Source organism: Prosopis cineraria, unplaced genomic scaffold (genome assembly GCF_029017545.1).
Source record: "Prosopis cineraria cultivar Desert tree isolate PC_DT_omini unplaced genomic scaffold, ASM2901754v1 PC853, whole genome shotgun sequence".
NCBI classification, from domain to species: Eukaryota; Viridiplantae; Streptophyta; class Magnoliopsida; order Fabales; family Fabaceae; genus Prosopis; species Prosopis cineraria.
Window position 1 is genome coordinate 16,415 of NW_026556178.1, and position 18,953 is coordinate 35,367.

An 18,953-nucleotide genomic window follows, 5' to 3' on the forward strand; every position below is an offset into this window, starting at 1 on the left:
TTTCTTTATTTTAATTTAATTTTGGATTCGTGCTCTTTCTTTATTCTTCCTTTTCCAGTTCTTTCATATATCAGTGGGGCTCGAATTGAAGTTTGGTAAAGAGGGTGACAGTGGGGAGATCAGATTCCTTGCTCTCTCGAGAAGGTTTTGCTTTCCTCTTTTACTTGATTCGCTATTCACCTCAGCTTCTCTTCCCATTTTTTTAAATAGTTTGTTTGCCTAGAGTTCAAACAACAGTCCAAGGAAAGGAACTGAGGTTAAACACACGACTGAGCCAACAAATATTACTGTCAGGAAAGAAGAGCGTGCCCCCGCACGAGCCTAATATAACCCTTGAAATTAGAGGTGAAAATTAGGGCGAGTTTCTTACTTTTAAAAGTTCAGTACAGGCTTAGGCTCTAAAGTATAATTACTTAAAATTTAATTTAATTTTGAGACTTGATTTTTATTTATAGGATTTAGGATCTGGCTCTTAAACCCTCTTTCTTGAAAAAATTTAACATTTTAATTTAAATAAAATATTTTTAAATTTAATATAAAATAAATTAAAGTCTCACATAAAATTTAATAAAAATTTAAAATTTAAGATGAAGATTAAAATCTTTATCAATATAAATCTAAACCTCCTCATCATCATCTAAAAATAAAATATTAAATCCCTTAAATATAGGTCCACTTGTTGAAGATGGAGTTGTAGATTTAATATTCATTATTTCTACAACTTCTTCTTCATCACTTATAATAAATATTAATCAAATTATGTCATTATTTATCAAATAGAGATATGTGTGTGTGCATACATATATAATATAACCCGGCTTATGGAGGCTTGAAGAGCCGCTTGGGCCTAAGTTTTTTTACACAGGGCTTATTAGGGTTAAGCTCTCAAATTCAATTACTTTAAAAAAAATTAATTTCTAACACTCTAATCCTTATTTAAACAGAGCCTTCAAGCCCAACCTTTTAAATTGACCCTTATTCTTAATTCTACATAATTATTAATCAATTGTTAATTATTTAATTATGATTATTTCGTTAAACTAAATTATAGTTTATATAATTCCACTCGTTTGGAACCCGTGAGAATGATTGATGAACTCTCTTGCATTGATCTTTACGACCAAAAAGTCCTGGTTTTTAATTTTCAATCAATTTTCCATGCCTTAATTAGCAAATACCCGTGCCTCTTCTGTTTCTTTATTTTATTTTATTTTATAATTATTCGATTTAAAAAAATGATAAGTTGCAGTATTCCACTGGTCTGAACCTTCAAGAATGCTGATCATGCGCTATCTTGGACTAATCTTTAGGGGCACAGAAGGCCTGATATTTACTTCTTAATCAATTTTTCAGGTCATTATAAGCATAATTGTTAACCTCTCAAGTTAAATCTTTAAATTTCATGTTTTTACTTTTTAAATTTATAAAATCATGTCAACTCATATGTAAACTCAAATTAGATATAAATTCAATTAAACTTATGAGTTTACTTTTAAGTTTATTATTTTTACATTTCTAACTTATAAAATTATGTCAATTAATTTATAAACTCGGACTAAATACAGGCTTGTTAAGCTTGTCAATTTTTTTTTTGAATTAAGCAAATTAAGTATATATTGTAAAAAATTTAATTTATAAAAGTTATAGGACTTGGTTCAAAAAAAAACTTGAAATACAAAAACTAATGTCAGTAAAAAGGAAAACAAAAATATCAAGAATAAGTTTCCCTATTTTAAATTTGTTATGTCTTGTGTATGATAATTCATCAATGTAGATAGGTTGCATTTCAATAATTTATATTTTTAATATATTTAAATTAAATTAGGTTATATTTTAGTGGCTATTTGTTAATAAAGAAAAACTCTTATGATGTTACAATTTAAATTTACGATATGAGTTTATATTCCTATCATGAGTTTAACAACCTTGATCATAAGATCATGAGTACATGTTCTTGTTCTCTTAATAAGATTTAATTAATGAACCCCTCATCTTATAGACATACTCTCTCTGTTTCTATTTGTAGAAGAAAAAAATTGTATCACACAATTTAAAAAATTGATTAACTATATTAATTATGTTTAAAAATAAAAAAAATTGACTACAACACCCTTTATTAATTGTGTTAATCAAACATTCAAATCTCATTAATTGTTTCCTATGGTTATGAATGATGAAATTATGAAGAATGGTTTAAAAAATTTGTAATAAATATCTATTAAAAATTATAATTTCATTTATATAAAAAATAAATTAAAAATAGCAGTTTCTTTTATAAATAAAAATGGAGAGAGTACACACCAATGATGTACACATCCTGACGAGCAGCTTGAACAATGCACAGCGGCCTAGGACGCTGCACCATACCACCACTATTTGTTGGTTTGAAGGTGAAGACTCCTTTTTTGTTAGACTGTACAGGTGAAGACTCTTTCTTGTGCTCATAGTCACAGATCTCACGTAAGATAAAAGATTAAGACAGAGGAAGGCACATGATTCCACGTCCCAACCATGGAGGCATCCTTTTTGTCAAAAGCACCCAATTTTGAATAAAGTTGGACGACAAAGCATCGCCTTTATCTCTTCTTTGGCTCTCTGATTCTCCCCTAGCTGTCCATTGCTTGTCACCATCTATATCTCAAACTATAAACCCTCCCTTTTTCATTTCAATCAACCATTGGTTACAAAAATTGTGTTTAACAAGCTCCTAGGGGCTCCATTCCACTCTATCCTAGCTGATCTTAGCAAGTTTGTCAACCTTGGGCCCTTTGTATTTTGCTCAACATGTAGCATTTTGGTTGTTTGGGGAGTTTTTAAACCACCTGGGAGCTATATAATTAATAATTAATGTTATTGGAAAAGGCAGGAATACATGTAAGAGGTGTTCAAGTTCTGCAAGCAAGGTTTTTGTGTTGAGATTAAAAGGGGAATTTTATTTTGTTCAGCTGCTGTGACTCACATGAAAACATTAGTTACTACTTTTTGGTTCAGATGCCCAAGAAACTTCTTTTATTCCGTATCAGTGCTATGCGTTTTTGTTGGCTTTTTTAATTTGGTGGGCTGTTTGTGGAATCTGATCCTGCAAGATAAAAGCAAATTTTGATACGATGCCTCAGCATATTTTGGATCAAGTTGAGGATGAGGTGAGTGAAGAATACAGTTGCTTAAAGAATCAAATGCAAAGGATGTGTTGAAAAACAAAAGGCAATTGAAGTTATTTTTTTAGGGTTTTCTCAAAGGGATTCCGAGTCGGCATAAAGTTGGATACGTAGACCTGAGCATTGAGAAACCAGGAACTTGAAATTTCTAAGAACATAACCCTCTTGTGATTGTTTTCCTCACATGCCTCTTGCTGTAAGTTTAATATCCATCTTTCTATTTTTCCCTTTATGACTTTTATTTTGGATTTGATTTGAAAAGTAAGAAATTGAATTTCTTATGTATTAATCATATTATTTTCTGAGAGGACAGTCAAACTTGTTGTGCAGAATATTGACGTGGGGGCAGGATCTTTCCCTATCTCACTCAGAATTATGACAAGGCAAAGGTTTTTGATAAACAAATCAAACCATGCTTGAATGTATTAAAGATCTGGGGAAAAAGGAAGGAATGATAAGGAATAGATATTATTGTTTGCAGAAATTATATGAAGCTTTATTCTATATGCCTACAATATCATGGGAAAAGCATAACCACGAGCAGATAGATTTAAATTTCTTATTTGTTCACACACACGCATAAATATATGTGAGGGATGTCATATAAAGGGAAGAAAATACATTTATGAATGCAGGTCAAGTAAATCCACTTATGGTGCTGTTGAGGATTGAAACTTGCGAGAAACTAACAACCCCAAGGAAAAGGCTAAAACTGCAGTGATAACAATTCCCTTGTTCTGTCTTAAAACTTTCACCGCACTTGTTAATATGGTAGGTTCTTTTTCCCACTTCCTTATCAACTCTTCAGAAAAACTCCCCACGTGGGTGACTTCTTTTCTTCTTATTTCCTCCTCTCTATGGAGGTCGTGTTGTGTGTTGTGACCTCTTTGTTGATTATGATCAGCACCGTGGTCCTCACGTTTGTAATTTTCTTCTGGGCTCCTAACACTGCCATTTGCAGCCATAGCAGCCTCAGTTTCGGTGTTCTCTTGTGCAGGTCTCTTGGTGATTGTCACGTAGAGGATCTCACCATCAAATTTCCCAGCTATCTTATCAGTATCTGAATCCTTTGGCACTGGAAAAATCAGCTCAAAATGAACACGTTTCTCTTCGTTCACTTGCCTTTCTCCTCTTACTATAATATAGCCAGAGCCCTCGACCTGCAGCTTCACCTCTTCCTTCTTGAATCCTGAAAAAAATAGTTTTCACTGGCTTGTTAATGACCTTACTTCAGGCATAGAGAGATTGAAGAAGCAAGCCAAGAAGAAAAATGACTAGTCGACATTGGAAAGAAAACAGACAGAGGCGTCCTCTTTCAATATGCCAATGCTTGTATGTTGCAGAAGCATGTATATTCTAGTCTTGTACTATGAAATAAAGGTGTTTGAATGTGGAATACCGGGAAGATCAACTAAAAGATAATGCCCGGTGGAGTCCTCTGTCCATCCAGAATTGGGCACTATCTGTTCCACGATAGGAGCACGTGAGCTTGTTCTGACTCCAGCCCTTCTTCCACCTCTAACAGTACTAGCCATTGATAAGGATGATCCAATAGCTGATATGATTCTCTAGACAGAAAGTATTGATTGGATGTTGAAGAAGTATCAAAATTCACGCAATGAAACTTTGTCCTTTGGTTTTAACACTTGATCGTGATCTATATAATTGCTGTTTCATGCTGTGATCTGCATATTTCGTTTGATGGCGGTGAAGAGTTGATTGATGGCTTGTTAACATTGTTATTCCAAACTTATGCGGAAAGAGCGTATAAGAACTTAAGGTGGTGACCAACGTATGTACGTAGTTTTGTAACATTGTCCAAAAGCGAACTATTCTTTCCTTGTTTTGCTCATTTCCACGCCACCTCTTTCTGCTATGGAGGTTGTCCAGCAGAAGAAGATATGTAGCCACCTCTCGAGTAAGCAACATTAATTTTATTAACATTAATTTTATTAACAAGAGCAACTTGGTTAAACTGATCGAGAGAGTCGAGTTAATTTATCCTCAAATCCTGAGTTTGACCTGAAATGCAATCATATTAAATTAAAATGCCAAATATAATCCTAAAATACCCATAAAGCTGCCTTTAGTAGTAATGGTCCCTTATAGGAAGAGTTCAAATTAGTTGGTCAGGTGGTGTTCCTAATACCCTATGTCCCCCTACCCTAGCGATGAAAGAGGCTATGTCACTATGGCCGCTTGAGTGAGATCTAAGGTTTAAGTTTGTGTGTTTGTATATGAAATAAATATCTTTGGGAGAGCTATCTTCAATAAATCTAACAACACTCAAATCTGATTTAATTAAATAATCATGTCAAAAAAATATTGATCCAACAGTTGGTTTGTGGTGCATCATTAAATTCTCTGACTGATATATGTAAGAAATATATATATATATATATATAATTTTTAATAATAAATTAGAATATGTATATTATTTTGGTATATAAAAAGAATTTGAACTTTCAACATTATTTATATCTTATTTTATATCTATTATTTCAGTTAGTTAAGGACGACCTATTATATAATTATTTTACATGTTTTATATATGTATCATAATTTTGTTATACACTTCAATGCCAAATATATAAAAATTATTTAACTATTTTTTTCCACAAAAAAATTATTTAACTATATTTACTTGTTTTCAGTGTCAACTTTTCATTGTCAAACTTACTATAATAGGGAAATCATCGGTTGCTATTTTTCGTTTTGTTCATTTATTTATTCACAGGTCTCTTCTTGAACATAATATTATTTAAAGTATTGTTGGGTACAAAAGTTCCATTTAGTTACTAAAACAAATTGATTAAAAAATTAATATAAAAATGAACTAAGTCACTCTTCCCCATCATTATAAATATTATAAAACTCATAAATATGTATTACAAATATGAAAATTATAATACCTTTCAAAAATCTCATGAATCATAATTTCTAACTTTATAAATTAAATTATCCCTCTCCCTTATAAATATTGTTCACCATCCCTTTTGATTATCTCATTTTTACCTTTATTTTTTTAATTCATTCCTTTTTAGTAACTAAACAATACCTAAATGTAAGCACCTCTTTCAATAAAAATTTGACTATTAATTCATTATATTGTAAGTGACTAATCCTTTTTATTAAGTGTGTGTTTGATTTTCAGTTTGCTAAAAATTTATTTGGTAAAGGTTCATTTGGTAAAAATTAATTTAATAAAAGTCAGTTGTTATAACGAAATTTATATTTGGATAAATTTTTTCAAATATCAGTTTGGTACATTAAAAGTTATTTAGATTATAATGACAAAATGTACTTTTGAATGTAAAATTATCAAAAAGGATATCGATTTGTGATGATATATAATTTTTATTATACGAATGTAATATATTTAAAATATTTTAAAAATATGATAAAGATTTTAGATAATATAAAATTTTCTCTATAATGCTAAAAACTTGATCTATAGTTATTTATACTTTTTAAATTTGTAATTTTAAAAAATATGATAAAAATTTATAATTTTTATTATATAATAATATTATAAATTAACATGATTAATTATTCAATTCATAATGCTGAAAACTTCATACTTAATTATTATTATTGAAATGAAAATTATGTTTTTAATGAATTAAATATTTTTTAAATAAAAAATAAGAGATTAAATTTAAGATAATATGGTCAAATAATATTTCACTTTTTAAATTTAATTTTTAAAAGTTTTAAATAATTATATTTCTTAAATTCATTTTCAGTCACTATTTAAATATTTTTTAAAAAAATTATTTTTACCTAAATAACTTTTAATATTTTAAAAGTGAAAGTGAAATCTTATTTTTTAAATGTAAAATTGAGAATGCCTAAACGAATCCTAAATCCACACTTGTTGATACATGCTGCCATGCGAGTAGGTGATGTCCTTATCTCAAGGCTTTCAGATGATGTCAACGCAATCCAGGCCAGCTGGCCCAAACCAGCAAAAAGGTCCCGGGATTTAAATTTTGGCCTGACCCGGGATTAAACTTTTGCAATTTTTTACCAAAAAAAAAAACTTTTGCAATTGGAAATAAAAAATAGCACCAAAATCTTACCATTTTGTTTACAGTGTAATTCCATTGATGCCCTTCTCAGTTCTTGGCTCCCACAGACGCCTGGTGTGAATTTTTTTAGAATTTGATTGTTTTTAATTTCTGTTAATCATTGCTTTACTGTTTAATGGTAAAAGTGCTTTTTTCACCTTTGTTGCCCTTTGCACAGTGTTTTATTCATTCATTTGTTATTGTAATATTAATTCCTTTACTAACAAAAAAAATATTTGTATCTAAAACAATATTTATATTCACATTTATCATTGACAACTATCTTAGTACTAAAAATTATTATAATACCCATTAGTTTATTCAACAAAATATTATATATTCATGCAAATTTGATTTAAAACGATGGCAAAAATCATTACAATTTCCTTGATGAGGTAATGTAAAAATCCATAATTTAACATCCATATAAAAAATGATCAGAGAATAAAAACAGAACTTCCAAAATTTGAATGTAGTTTCTAAGCAAGAGTATGACTTGCAAAGTTTTATTTATTAGGTCAGACATTCTCATAAAAATATATACCCACATAATATCAAAACAAAAATTAAAAAAATGAATTTAAAATTGTATGTTAAAAAAAATTCCTATCATACTGTTCTGTAGTAGTTGGTTTTTTTTTTTGTTATTAAAAAATTATTACTCCTTTCATTCAAAATATAAGATATTTTTAACCAAATACCACTCCCAATAAAGTAGTTACCTACTTTTTAACTAACCATATCTTTTTATATTTATTTTTATTAAATACTTTATAATAAATATAAAGTTATTATTAATAGGGGCATTTAAAAAAATAATTACACTTTAAAAAATTAAAATTATTTTATATTTTTAAATATCTAACTTTTTAAAAAATATTTTATATTTTTAAATAAAAAAGGTAAAATTTAAAGGAGGCCCAAAAGTTTGCAAGAAGTTTTGGCTTAACGTGTTTGTGTGGGTTAAGACTTTAATTTTGACTATAACAATAACATCAACATATAATATTTAAGACCCACTCAAAAAAGTTATCACAATAAAAGTTCATTATATTTGCATTAAATATTATCTTATAAAACACACACATATATATTGTTTAAAATTGAATCTTAACTTATTAAATTTTTAAAAAAACCTTAATAAAAAATATAAATTATATTTTAGCTTTACGTATTTTTATAAAATAATATCTTATATCAAATTGATAAACTTTTATGGTAATATTTTTTTTTTGAAATGATCTTGAATATTATTCTCCCAAGGTAGCTCGGTAGTGTATTCTGGCGGTCTATATTTGTACAAGTGGCTTCAAGTTGACTAAAATATCCTTAATAAAGTTTTCAATAGAGCCATGGTTGTTCCCCTCACGAGTTATTCTCATTGGAGACTACGTACAGTTCACATCATACGGATAAATTATTGAGCTTTTATTCGTACGAGGCCATCCCGTTAAATTTCAAGTTTGACTATTTATTAAATATATAAATATTATAATTGAAATAATTATCTAACTCCTTCAATTTGAAATGTTGACATCGCTAATGTTGGTGGCTACATTTTTTAAGATATAAAAAAAACAGTATAATGTAAAAGAATGAATGTAAATAATTTTTCAATAAAAATTAATTTAAAATAAAAACAAAATTTTAACGAAATATAAAAATAGAATAAATGTCAGTTGAGTTATGTTAATTCAAAAATAATTTTAAAATTTAAAAATAAATTAATATTGATGATTGCATGTAATTAATGGTGGTGATTAATAATGAAAATCAGTCAAGCTAACTTATATTTTTTTAATAATCAAATGTAGTATATTTTAAAAATAAAAAAATAAAATAACAATAATTTTAAAATATTTTCATTTTTTGTTTTTAAAAATAAAAAATAAAAATTTTATCTAAAATATTTATCCAAATGAGTTTTTTTAAATTTTTTTGTTTTGCAAATAGAAAACAGTTTTTAAAAATGGAAATGGAAACCAACCAAGCCTTAGAACTCTCCTTTTCCATGGCCATGTATACTTCAAGGCCATTAAGGCCATGGCCGAGGATTGAAAGTGAAATGTTATTATTATTTGATTACAAAATTTAAATATTTGATTTTGCAGCTCAAAAAATTACAAAAGTAATAAAAAAATAGATAAATAACAATAAATTATGCTTTTTAAATAATTTTATCTTTGGCTTTAAAAAATTTCACACCGCCCTATCTTTCTCCTAACATATTTTATACATTCATGAAGTTTCACCTTAAGATATTACATTATTGGAAAAAAGGCTCCAAACATTATGGTTGGCGCTTGAGCTGTTTTATGGAATTACTTATATTTTTCCTCGCACAGTTTAAATTTTGAATTTCAACTTCAAACTCTGGTAAGAAAAACTTAAAAAGAAGGTTCAACTTTAAATTTGAGAATTTCAACTCAGACTCTGATAAGAAAATAAAACAGATATTCAACTCATATCCTTCAATTCATAAAACATATATCAATACATAAACTATTATTCAACATCGATATAGTTAATTAAAACTGAGATTAACCCCAGGGGGGGAGGGAGTGAATATAAGACGCCCAAGGAAAAACAGTCATCGTGTTAAACGTTTCTTGCACGTAGATGAATGTATGAGGAAAAAAAAATATAAATATTATGATTCTGGAAAAAAAAAATGAATGGTCAATTTAGATAAAAGAAATATTGTTGGTCTGCCGATGATGCGCGTTCGAGTGAAAGAATATATAATATATGAACTTTCACATTAATTAATTTCGCAACAGCAATAACGAAAGAAAAAGAATGTAGCCGTGTAGGTGTTAATTCACATTCAGGAGTCTGCTATATTTCTAATCTCCGTCCATATATATGGTTTTCATTTTTCAATCCTTTGAATTTGTAGCATTGAAATGAAAGAAAAAAAAAATTCAAGTGGCTGCAAATCATGAATTTGACTTTTTCAGAGGATTAATCAATATCATTGAAAATTCCGTAGCATAGCTCATTCGTATATATACATACATATATATATGTATATATATATAATTTACTAATTATGCTTCCTGTATCATGCATTGACTTTACATTAATTTTTTTGGCCCAGAGTACCTCCATTAATTTTAATACAATCAATATTAAAGTTTTTTATCGAGTAAGTAAACCGTGCTTGGGACAAAAAAAAAAAAAAGCCATGCGAATTTGCCTTGAATTTTATTGCAAATTATAAAGATATTTTTTGGATTTAAAAAAATAAACATAAATTTCTCTTGAACTTTATTAAATCATATAAGTAATTTGTCGTTATATATTCTGCATATAGGTGGCATGCCAATTATTTTGAAATAAACATTAGAATTTTTATGAGGAACCTAATTGATTATGATAAATAAAGAAACGCTAGTTGAAAGTATGATTAGAATAGCTGACTTCAATCAAAATATAACTATAAACCCGAGAATCTAGGAAAAAAATTAAATTGAAAAATATTTAAATATTGGTAAAGTCTCTCAATCCAACGATATATTATAAGCTGTAGGTATTGAATTGTTACATACTTCATCACACATCAACCTTCAAAGGTGCGCTAGCGAGGCACAGACTTAATATTTGCTGACTCAGTGGCATCATCTATGCATTTCTGATCCTAACTTAATGCAGCAAATAAATTAGTTTCGGTCAGTCTTCTTTTTTAATTAACTAATGACTATGTATATTGTTTTTTTTTTATGTAAATTAATTTTGAGCGTAACCGAATTATACTTGAGTTACAGAGCAATTTTTGTTATATATAAAAGCAGACTTTATATTTTTTAATACAATCTTTCACCAAAAAAAATGATGATGAAATATTCTTCAATATGTCATTTCTTCACCACTCTTAAGTCTTATCATAATAATGAAGGTAATTTTGGAAAAATGATAAAAAAAGTCACTTAATTAATTCCAACCAAATTCATTAATTTATAAAAAATAATTAATAAATCTATATAATAAGGATTGGAAAGATTATAAGAGAAATGAGTTCTACTAATTGACAGAATAAAGTTTTAATATGCAAATCTAATCCAGCACCGGATCTAAAATCAAGGGGTAAGGGCGTAACTATTTAGGACTTAGTTATGGATGGAGCCAAAATTGAAAAACATAAACAATATACAAACACGAAATTTTTAAACAGACCGACTGTAATATTAAATAAAAATTAATTTTGACATTAATCATAGTAAAAAAAATAAAATATAAAATATAAATTCTATTATAAGAATAAAATTAATTAAAATAATATAATATAATATTTTATTTAAGTGATTCAAGACATTCTTTAAATATATTATAAATAATGAGTCACACACAGTTTACTTAAAAATTTCTTGACAAATACAACACTTACATAACATAAAAAATAAAAATTTGTGAGGGAAGACATGGCCCCGCCTGTCCCATCATACATGAAAAATATAAAAGGTCCATGCTCATGAAATGCAAATGTTAATTTCAAAATTATAGAGAAAGAGAACAGAGGTCAGAATTTTATGTACGCATTTATATATCTAATGTCAAATTTATAAGAAATTAAACTTCACTAATTATAAAGAAGCAAGCTCATGTTATACTATATTGTTATCATGAACATTAATGGTTGAAATATAGATAATAGAAGACAGAATAAAATAAGGCTAATAGGGAAAACAATAACGTGTATAGAAGAGACGAAGGGAAATTATTAGAGGTCAACGGAGTTGATCCCTAGGTTGTCTTTTTTTACATTAATTGTTCTCAAACCTGTTGCATTTTGTTTATTTCTTTTCTGTTATCTTTATATTTCAATTTATGTATTAAATAAAATCAAATAAAATAATGTGTGCATACTTGAAAAATTTATAATCGCTTGAGATACTTCGATTTCCTCAAATATAGACAGATGCACAGTTTATAGAACCCCATAATTTTGTAAAGAATTTAGAGATAATGGAGAAAATAAAAATTGTAGTGTGTTGTGGTTATCAACTAATCGGCTTATATGGATCATATCAATAATTGCTATAATAAATAAATAAATTAATTATATTTTATTATCTCTGACTCAGTCAGTTAAAAGATAGAGAATAACAAACGGCTATAAGGTTGTAAGTTAAACCTCTATTTATTGAGCTCACTTGTATGGTCCATCTATCACGATCCACACAAAATTATAAAGATCAATTTGTTTAAATTTATTAATTAATGTAAATTCCTAAATAAATATTCCAACATTTCCATTGTCTATTCTGCGTATGTTGATGTGCACCGTATCATATTCTATCAACGACTTGTCATTATATAAATATATGTAAGACATGTCTCATTTTCATAATCCCATAATGACAACCTTATTTTTCTCATTTCTAGTTTATTTAATTTTCGACGTCTCTGGCTAACATTATCTCATCCTTTTATGCCATTTTCAATTCTTTATTCTTTATTCTCTGGGTCTTTTGATTTCATTGAGAGAGCTTTGTTTTTCCTGTAGAAAATTTGAGGAGGCCTTTGATTTAGTGGAATATGACAAAGAAATCAGACACATATAGTTTAACTATATTCATATGCTAATTATAAACTACGTTTTTTTTTTTATCTGATTCATTAATTTCAGATTAAAAAGGGGGGCTTAACCTCATCTACCCTGCAACCTAATTACGAATAAAACTGTTGAAAAATTCATATATTGATTGGCATAAAATATCTTATAGATGTAAACATTTAGATTGTTGAATGTAGGACTGTACGAAATGACGACGTATAATTCGATAAGTTGGTCAAAAAAATACTGGCTTTGTAACGTCTAATTTTAAACCTCGTTCAACGTGGTTTTGTCAGCATCATACTTCAGAATACTAAACAAATTAACCAAATTTCAACTCTTTTATTTACTATAATATTTTGGCGCAAAAATCCAAATTGAATCGTGAAATTTTTACATGAAGTGATGGAAATCCATATATATTTATTAGTGTTGATATTTATTATAATGTTGAAATCATCCAGTTGCATCCCTCTTGTGATTTAGATAATCCATCCCGAATTAATCCTATAGATCAGAGGCGCCATAAATATATATAGATCTAATTCAACGTCAGAGATTAATTTTTTCTGTTTTTTTTTCCCCTGCACAAGAAGTCACTGAATTGATGGATCTAATTTACCAGGACAAATATATCAGATATATGTACGAGTAGTTTTAAACAGTAAATATTTAATTAATAATAATCTTTAAGGTTGTCAACTCTCCCGATATTTTAATTTGGCGGATAAAAGATAAATCCTCTTTTTCAGTTGGGATATGTAATTAGGAAAGTGACAAATAGAATTATTATTATACCCTTAATACTATTCATAACATTTGAATCTTCTTGTTTTGTAATTTGCACAATTAATCGAGTTCATTTTAGTAATTACAAAATAGTGTTCAAATCAATACACTGTATGTTGCTATTATAAACTTTTCAAAACTCTGGGAGACATATTGATATCCAGATTTGAATATGTTAATTTTCACACAGACAAATAAGCCCTAGCTATCCCCCTAAATATTTCGTATAGACTTGAGCCAGCGAGATGGATCCTCGTTCTCTCTGAACGGATTATATGCTAACAAAAAAACACACACACAGAGCAAGGAGACGATGATGTGGACAATAATATTATACATAAGCGACTTTTTCGGATATATTTTTTCATTAAGACAGCTAAAATAATACAGAAACATAGTTAGAGAGAGAGCTGAGTTTAACTAAGAACTAGTCTTTCATTTGTGTGTTTATTGTTAATAAATGATAGAGGAAAGCGTGCAAGGCAGCCGCACTAGGTTAAAATGCTTGACTCAGAGAGAAGCAAATGAGGAATGAAGAGAAGCTCCGGTCACCGGAGGCTGCAAAAAAGTTTGACCCCGAAGGGTTTTAGTAAGGAAAGCATGTGACTTTTTTGGTAATATGTACGAACCTTCAACGATGGCACTTTAAATTGTGTCCGACCATTGCGGCTTCAACCTCTCTCTCTCTCTCTATGACATCTTGTCTCCGACGTTGAAGTTGAATTCTTCTACTTTTAATACATATTTTTTACGTGTTAAATAATAGATTTTTTATTACAACCCCCAACGTGTCTCTTAATTTCAAGTAATTACTTATTATTTTGAGTGCAATCAGATTGGGTGGCTCTGTGTTGTGTTGACATTTTTGTGGTGTGTGCCTGCCGTGTTTGAGCTAGCTAGCCAATCAGTTCCTTTGATTCTCTCTTACTCGATTATTTTTCTTCTTATGAGTCAAATACTTCATGCAAATCCTCCTTTAAATACAAGAGGCGATTTCGAGACCCAGAACTACAGATATTGAAAGAAAAGCGCAGAGAGATCGGCTAGCTGCAGCTATGGAGTTTGCTCTGTGCAGATCTGGCCAAGAAGGTGAATCAGTCAAGGAAGACAAGAGAAGTGAATCTACTGCTGCTGATAATCATGAAGCCGCTCATCATCAAGAAGATACTACTGTTCTCGAGGTGAAGATTTTATTATACTATACATATAAATCACTAACAATACTCGTTTTTTGAAAACGCAAATCTCTTCTTCTGTGTTTCAGTTAATTATTTTTTGTTTGAGTTAAAGATCCTTGTGGGGTTTCAGATTCGACATTCAGAAAGCTTTGTCTCTCATTTATTTTGTTCCGACGGATCTTTATGAAATATTTCAATTCAATTATTGTTTCTTCATTTTTATTTCCAAAATTATATCTTTAAAATAATTATTTCTCTTTAAATTTCTCAGCTCATGTGTATGCGTGTGTGTTCAGTGAGAAGAAATAATTAAACAGATAGCATGCACCCAATATTCATATGCATAAGAAATTGATCGATTGGTTCATCGAAAAAGAGAGAATTACGAAGGGAAAAGGAGATGTGTTGTATAGGAGCCGGGCTTTTAAATTTTGATCAGATTATTTATTTTATCCTATTCACTGCTTCAAGTTTACCAGTCTTTCTAATTACAGTAATTATAGCATATTTACAGCAACCTTAAGTAAGCACTCGTGGTCGTCGAACTAATTAACCATGGAACTTGTCATGACCTGCAGATGGAAATTTTAATCAGCATATGGATATATAAAGGATAAAAGGGTCTGGCCATAATTTTATTTTATGATGTGTGTGTAATTATAAATCCTAATTTTATTTAGCTTTTGTGTAAGAGTTGAGTCGTTGACCGTTGCATGTGTGTTTGGAGGATAAGCTAACGATATATCATATATAGCTAAATTGTGATAATCCCCACACTGCACATGGAAACCAGAAGATTGTCGGCTGTGCACACTCGATCGGTAGATTATCATTATTTTCGTATTTTTCTAACCAGAATTTAGAAGTCTGTTAAAACACTACCGAAATTTCCATGACCCTGAAGAGAAGTTGAGAAAACCCTAATTATATTGCACATAAGAGAGAGGAAAAGTTTTGATTATATATATATATACCATTCAGCTCTTGGATTTAAATTTGATGATCTTGATTTACAGGTACCACCCATGAAAAACACCACCAATAGATTCGTCGTGGAGGCTGGACCACCTCATGCATCCTCAGCCAAAAATGAAGAGGTTTGCTTAATCTTTGAAGGAATTGCATATTAGATACTTGCTATGTTGGAAGCTAAGTCACTTCTTTTTGCTAAAAAAATGGATAAAATTAGTTACTTACTTTAAATGTTGATGTGAATGGCTGATTGATATAGGTTGATGGTGAACTTGAATCTGCGAGAGTAGAAATGGGTGAGGTGAGAGAAGAAAACCAAAGGCTAAAGATGTGTTTGGACCGAATCATGAAGGAATATCAGGCCCTGCAAATGCAATTTCATGTTATGCTCAACAAGAGGCAACGAAATCTTCTGATCCAAAAGCAAATGTTGATGACGAGCAAGAGCCAGCTGAGGAATCGGATCTGGTTTCCCTCAGTCTCGGAAGAGTTCCGGTTGCCACCATCAGTAAACCAAAATCTGACGAGCAAACTAAAGTCATCAGCAGCAGCTCCAAACCATCATTACATTTACGACGAGAGGAAGAAGAAGAGGGATTCAAACAAGACTTGGCTCTTGGACTGGACTGCAAATTTGAAACATCAAAATCTGGAAGCACCACTGAAGCTTTGCCAAATCCAAGCCCCACCAATAGTTCTGAATTGGTTCCCAAGAAGAAGCTGGGGAGAGCTGGCCACCAAGTAAGGCACTTAAAACTGCCAGAGATTCCACAGATCAAGATGAAGTTTCCCAACAAAATCCAGCTAAGAAGACCAGAGTTTGCGTGAGAGCAAGATGTGACACCCCAACTGTAAGTATCTGATCATCCCATAAAGTACACGTTTCCCGTGAATATACATGCGTTCAAATTTATCGTCATTGTTTCTATTTAGACATGCCAAATTAAACATGTGTGTCTATTCATGCATAGCTTTAACATATACATGGAATTTAAAATTGAAAAGACTATTATATTCATACTCGAGCTTTTTCAAACAGTTGAATGATGGATGCCAATGGAGGAAATATGGGCAAAAGATATCCAAGGGAAATCCTTGTCCGAGAGCTTATTATCGTTGCACAGTTGCACCAAATTGCCCAGTAAGAAAGCAGGTGTGTATATATTCCTTTCCTTATTAGGAATACAAAAAAAAATTATTAAATTGAATGCACTAACGCTGTGTCTGTGTGTAACTAATCATCAGGTGCAAAGATGTGCAGAGGACATGTCAGTTCTGATCACTACTTATGAAGGAAACCACAACCACCCTCTTCCTCTCTCTGCTACCGCTATGGCTTCCACCACTTCTGCAGCTGCTTCCATGCTCTTGTCTGGTTCGTCTTCAACCTCTAATCTCCCTGGTTCAGTGCCGTCATCAACAACTGCCGCCATTGGCTCTGATCTCCACGGCATCAACTTCTACCTCTCTGATGGCTCCAAACCAAAGCAATTCTACCTCACCAATCCTGCACTGTCACCTTCACCCTCACACCCAACAATTACCCTCGACCTCACTTCCAACCCATCCTCTTCTAATTATTTCTCTTCACACTTCAATAGATTCAACTCAAGCTACAATAACCCCACTAGATTCCCTTCTTCAGCCAGCCTCAGCTTCAGTTCCTCAGAATCCAACTCAAAGTCCTGGAGTAACAATGTGGGGTTCTTTGGCTACAGCTACAACACTCAACCATATAATAATAACAGGAACATCCTTAGCAGCATCAACCTCGGAAGACAACTACTGATTCAAACTCCTCCCCCTCCCGCTCCCGCTCCCGCTCCCGCTCCCCCTCCTCAAGTACAAAATCCTTCGCTGCCAGACACCATAGCTGCAGCAACTAAAGTGATAACAGCTGATCCAGCTTTTCATTCAGCTTTGGCCGCTGCGCTTTCTTCCATCATCGGCACAGGAAATAATGGTAGTGTGAGTGAAAGTAGCACACAAGGTGTTGGAGAAATCAATCCCGGTCAGAAAATTAACCTATGGGGAGATATTTTTGCAGCTTCTGCAGCTGGATCAACCTCCAAAATTAGTGGATGTGCTTCTAGCTTCTTGAGTAAAACGACGCCGGCTGGTACACAATCAGGAAGTAGTGGTTTGATGTTTCTACCTCCATCCTTGCCATTTTCTAGCTCCAAGACCGCGTCTACGTTATCACCGACTGATAATAGAGACAGGTCCAACAATTCTTGACGGGAATTTTCTCTTCGTGTCATGATTTTTTCCCCCTTGTACGTAAGATAGAAGAAGAATCTTGAGCACGCGCACGCATGAATAATGTTATGTATTTGTACATCGAGTCTTGATTTGTTGATTTAATTAGGAAAGGCGTAGATGATGAAGATTTCTGTATGAATGGTAGTACTCACAGACCCATTATTATACAAACAGAGAAAGGGTACCTCCATTCATTCGGAAAATTTTCTATATATTTGTTTTCTAGAAAGACGTAGGGAGGGGGTCTCTCCTTTTCCTTCATTTCATTTTTCTCCACTTCTCAAATCTTTATCATTCATTATCATTTTATTAAATAATTTTTTGATTTATAGAATAAATGAAGAGTAAATATTGGAAAAGTGGAGAAAAAATAAGATAAAGAAAAGGAGAGACTCCTCTCCCAAGAACGCGTGGATTGTTTTTCCTTTTTTTTTAATTGATGAAAGTTATTGTACATAATGGACATCAAATAAATGTACAGAATGTGATGTGTACTTTTGTATAAGTGTCTGGGTGAAGTTCAGTAATTTTTCTGGTCAAAACTGACGTTGATAGCATTGAGAAGATGTGCCAGCACTCATCAATTCATATTGATCACGTTATTAATTATTAATATGGTAAATAATAATAGCACTTTTGCCATCAATGTATAGGGACATTTTGAGTAACATCATATCCTTTGATGAAAAGATGTTCTCTTTGGCTGCATTCTCATATATAAATTTTGTTATTTGTGAATTAGAATAAAGGACATGTCACCTTGGATCAAAAACAAAAAACAGGATAGATGTCACCAATGAAGATTAACGCGTGTTTGGATTAAATAGGTCCTTTGTTATTCCCACTGTAGTTTAATTTCTCAGGGTTCTACTCACAATTTATGATCAGCAGCTAAGCAGCTTATGCCCCGATCGATTGAACTGATAATGACATAACCGCGAACAAGAAGATATTAGATTTAGAAACA

General features: G+C 30.8%; 1 protein-coding gene, 1 long non-coding RNA gene and 1 pseudogene across 2 annotated transcripts; 2 read left to right on the forward strand and 1 right to left on the reverse strand.

Annotated features, from left to right (window-relative positions):
• The first annotated feature begins 2,653 nt into the window (after positions 1-2,653).
• On the forward strand, positions 2,654-4,801 carry LOC129298575 (uncharacterized). The gene is made up of 3 exons (XR_008590384.1): positions 2,654-3,354; positions 3,489-3,929; positions 4,156-4,801. It is a non-coding gene; the product is annotated as an uncharacterized LOC129298575 (long non-coding RNA).
• LOC129298574 (inactive protein RESTRICTED TEV MOVEMENT 2-like) lies at positions 3,785-4,693 on the reverse strand. The gene is made up of 2 exons (XM_054936994.1): positions 4,558-4,693; positions 3,785-4,347 (listed from the first exon to the last, which is right to left on the reverse strand). Exons 1-2 carry the CDS (start codon positions 4,691-4,693, stop codon positions 3,809-3,811), a joined length of 675 nt encoding a protein of 224 aa, XP_054792969.1. The 3' UTR covers positions 3,785-3,808.
• A 9,614-nt stretch (positions 4,802-14,415) lies between the features above and the next one.
• LOC129298572 (WRKY transcription factor 72A-like) lies at positions 14,416-18,252 on the forward strand (annotated as a pseudogene).
• The last annotated feature ends 701 nt before the right edge of the window (positions 18,253-18,953 follow it).

Coding starts and splice junctions, on each gene's coding strand:
- LOC129298574 (XM_054936994.1), bottom strand. CDS start 4,693: ATGGCTAGTACTGTTAGAGGTGGAAGAAGGGCTGGAGTCAGAACAAGC. Junction 4,348..4,557: donor TCTTTTAGTTGATCTTCCCG/GTATTCCACATT, acceptor TATTTTTTTCAG/GATTCAAGAAGGAAGAGGTG.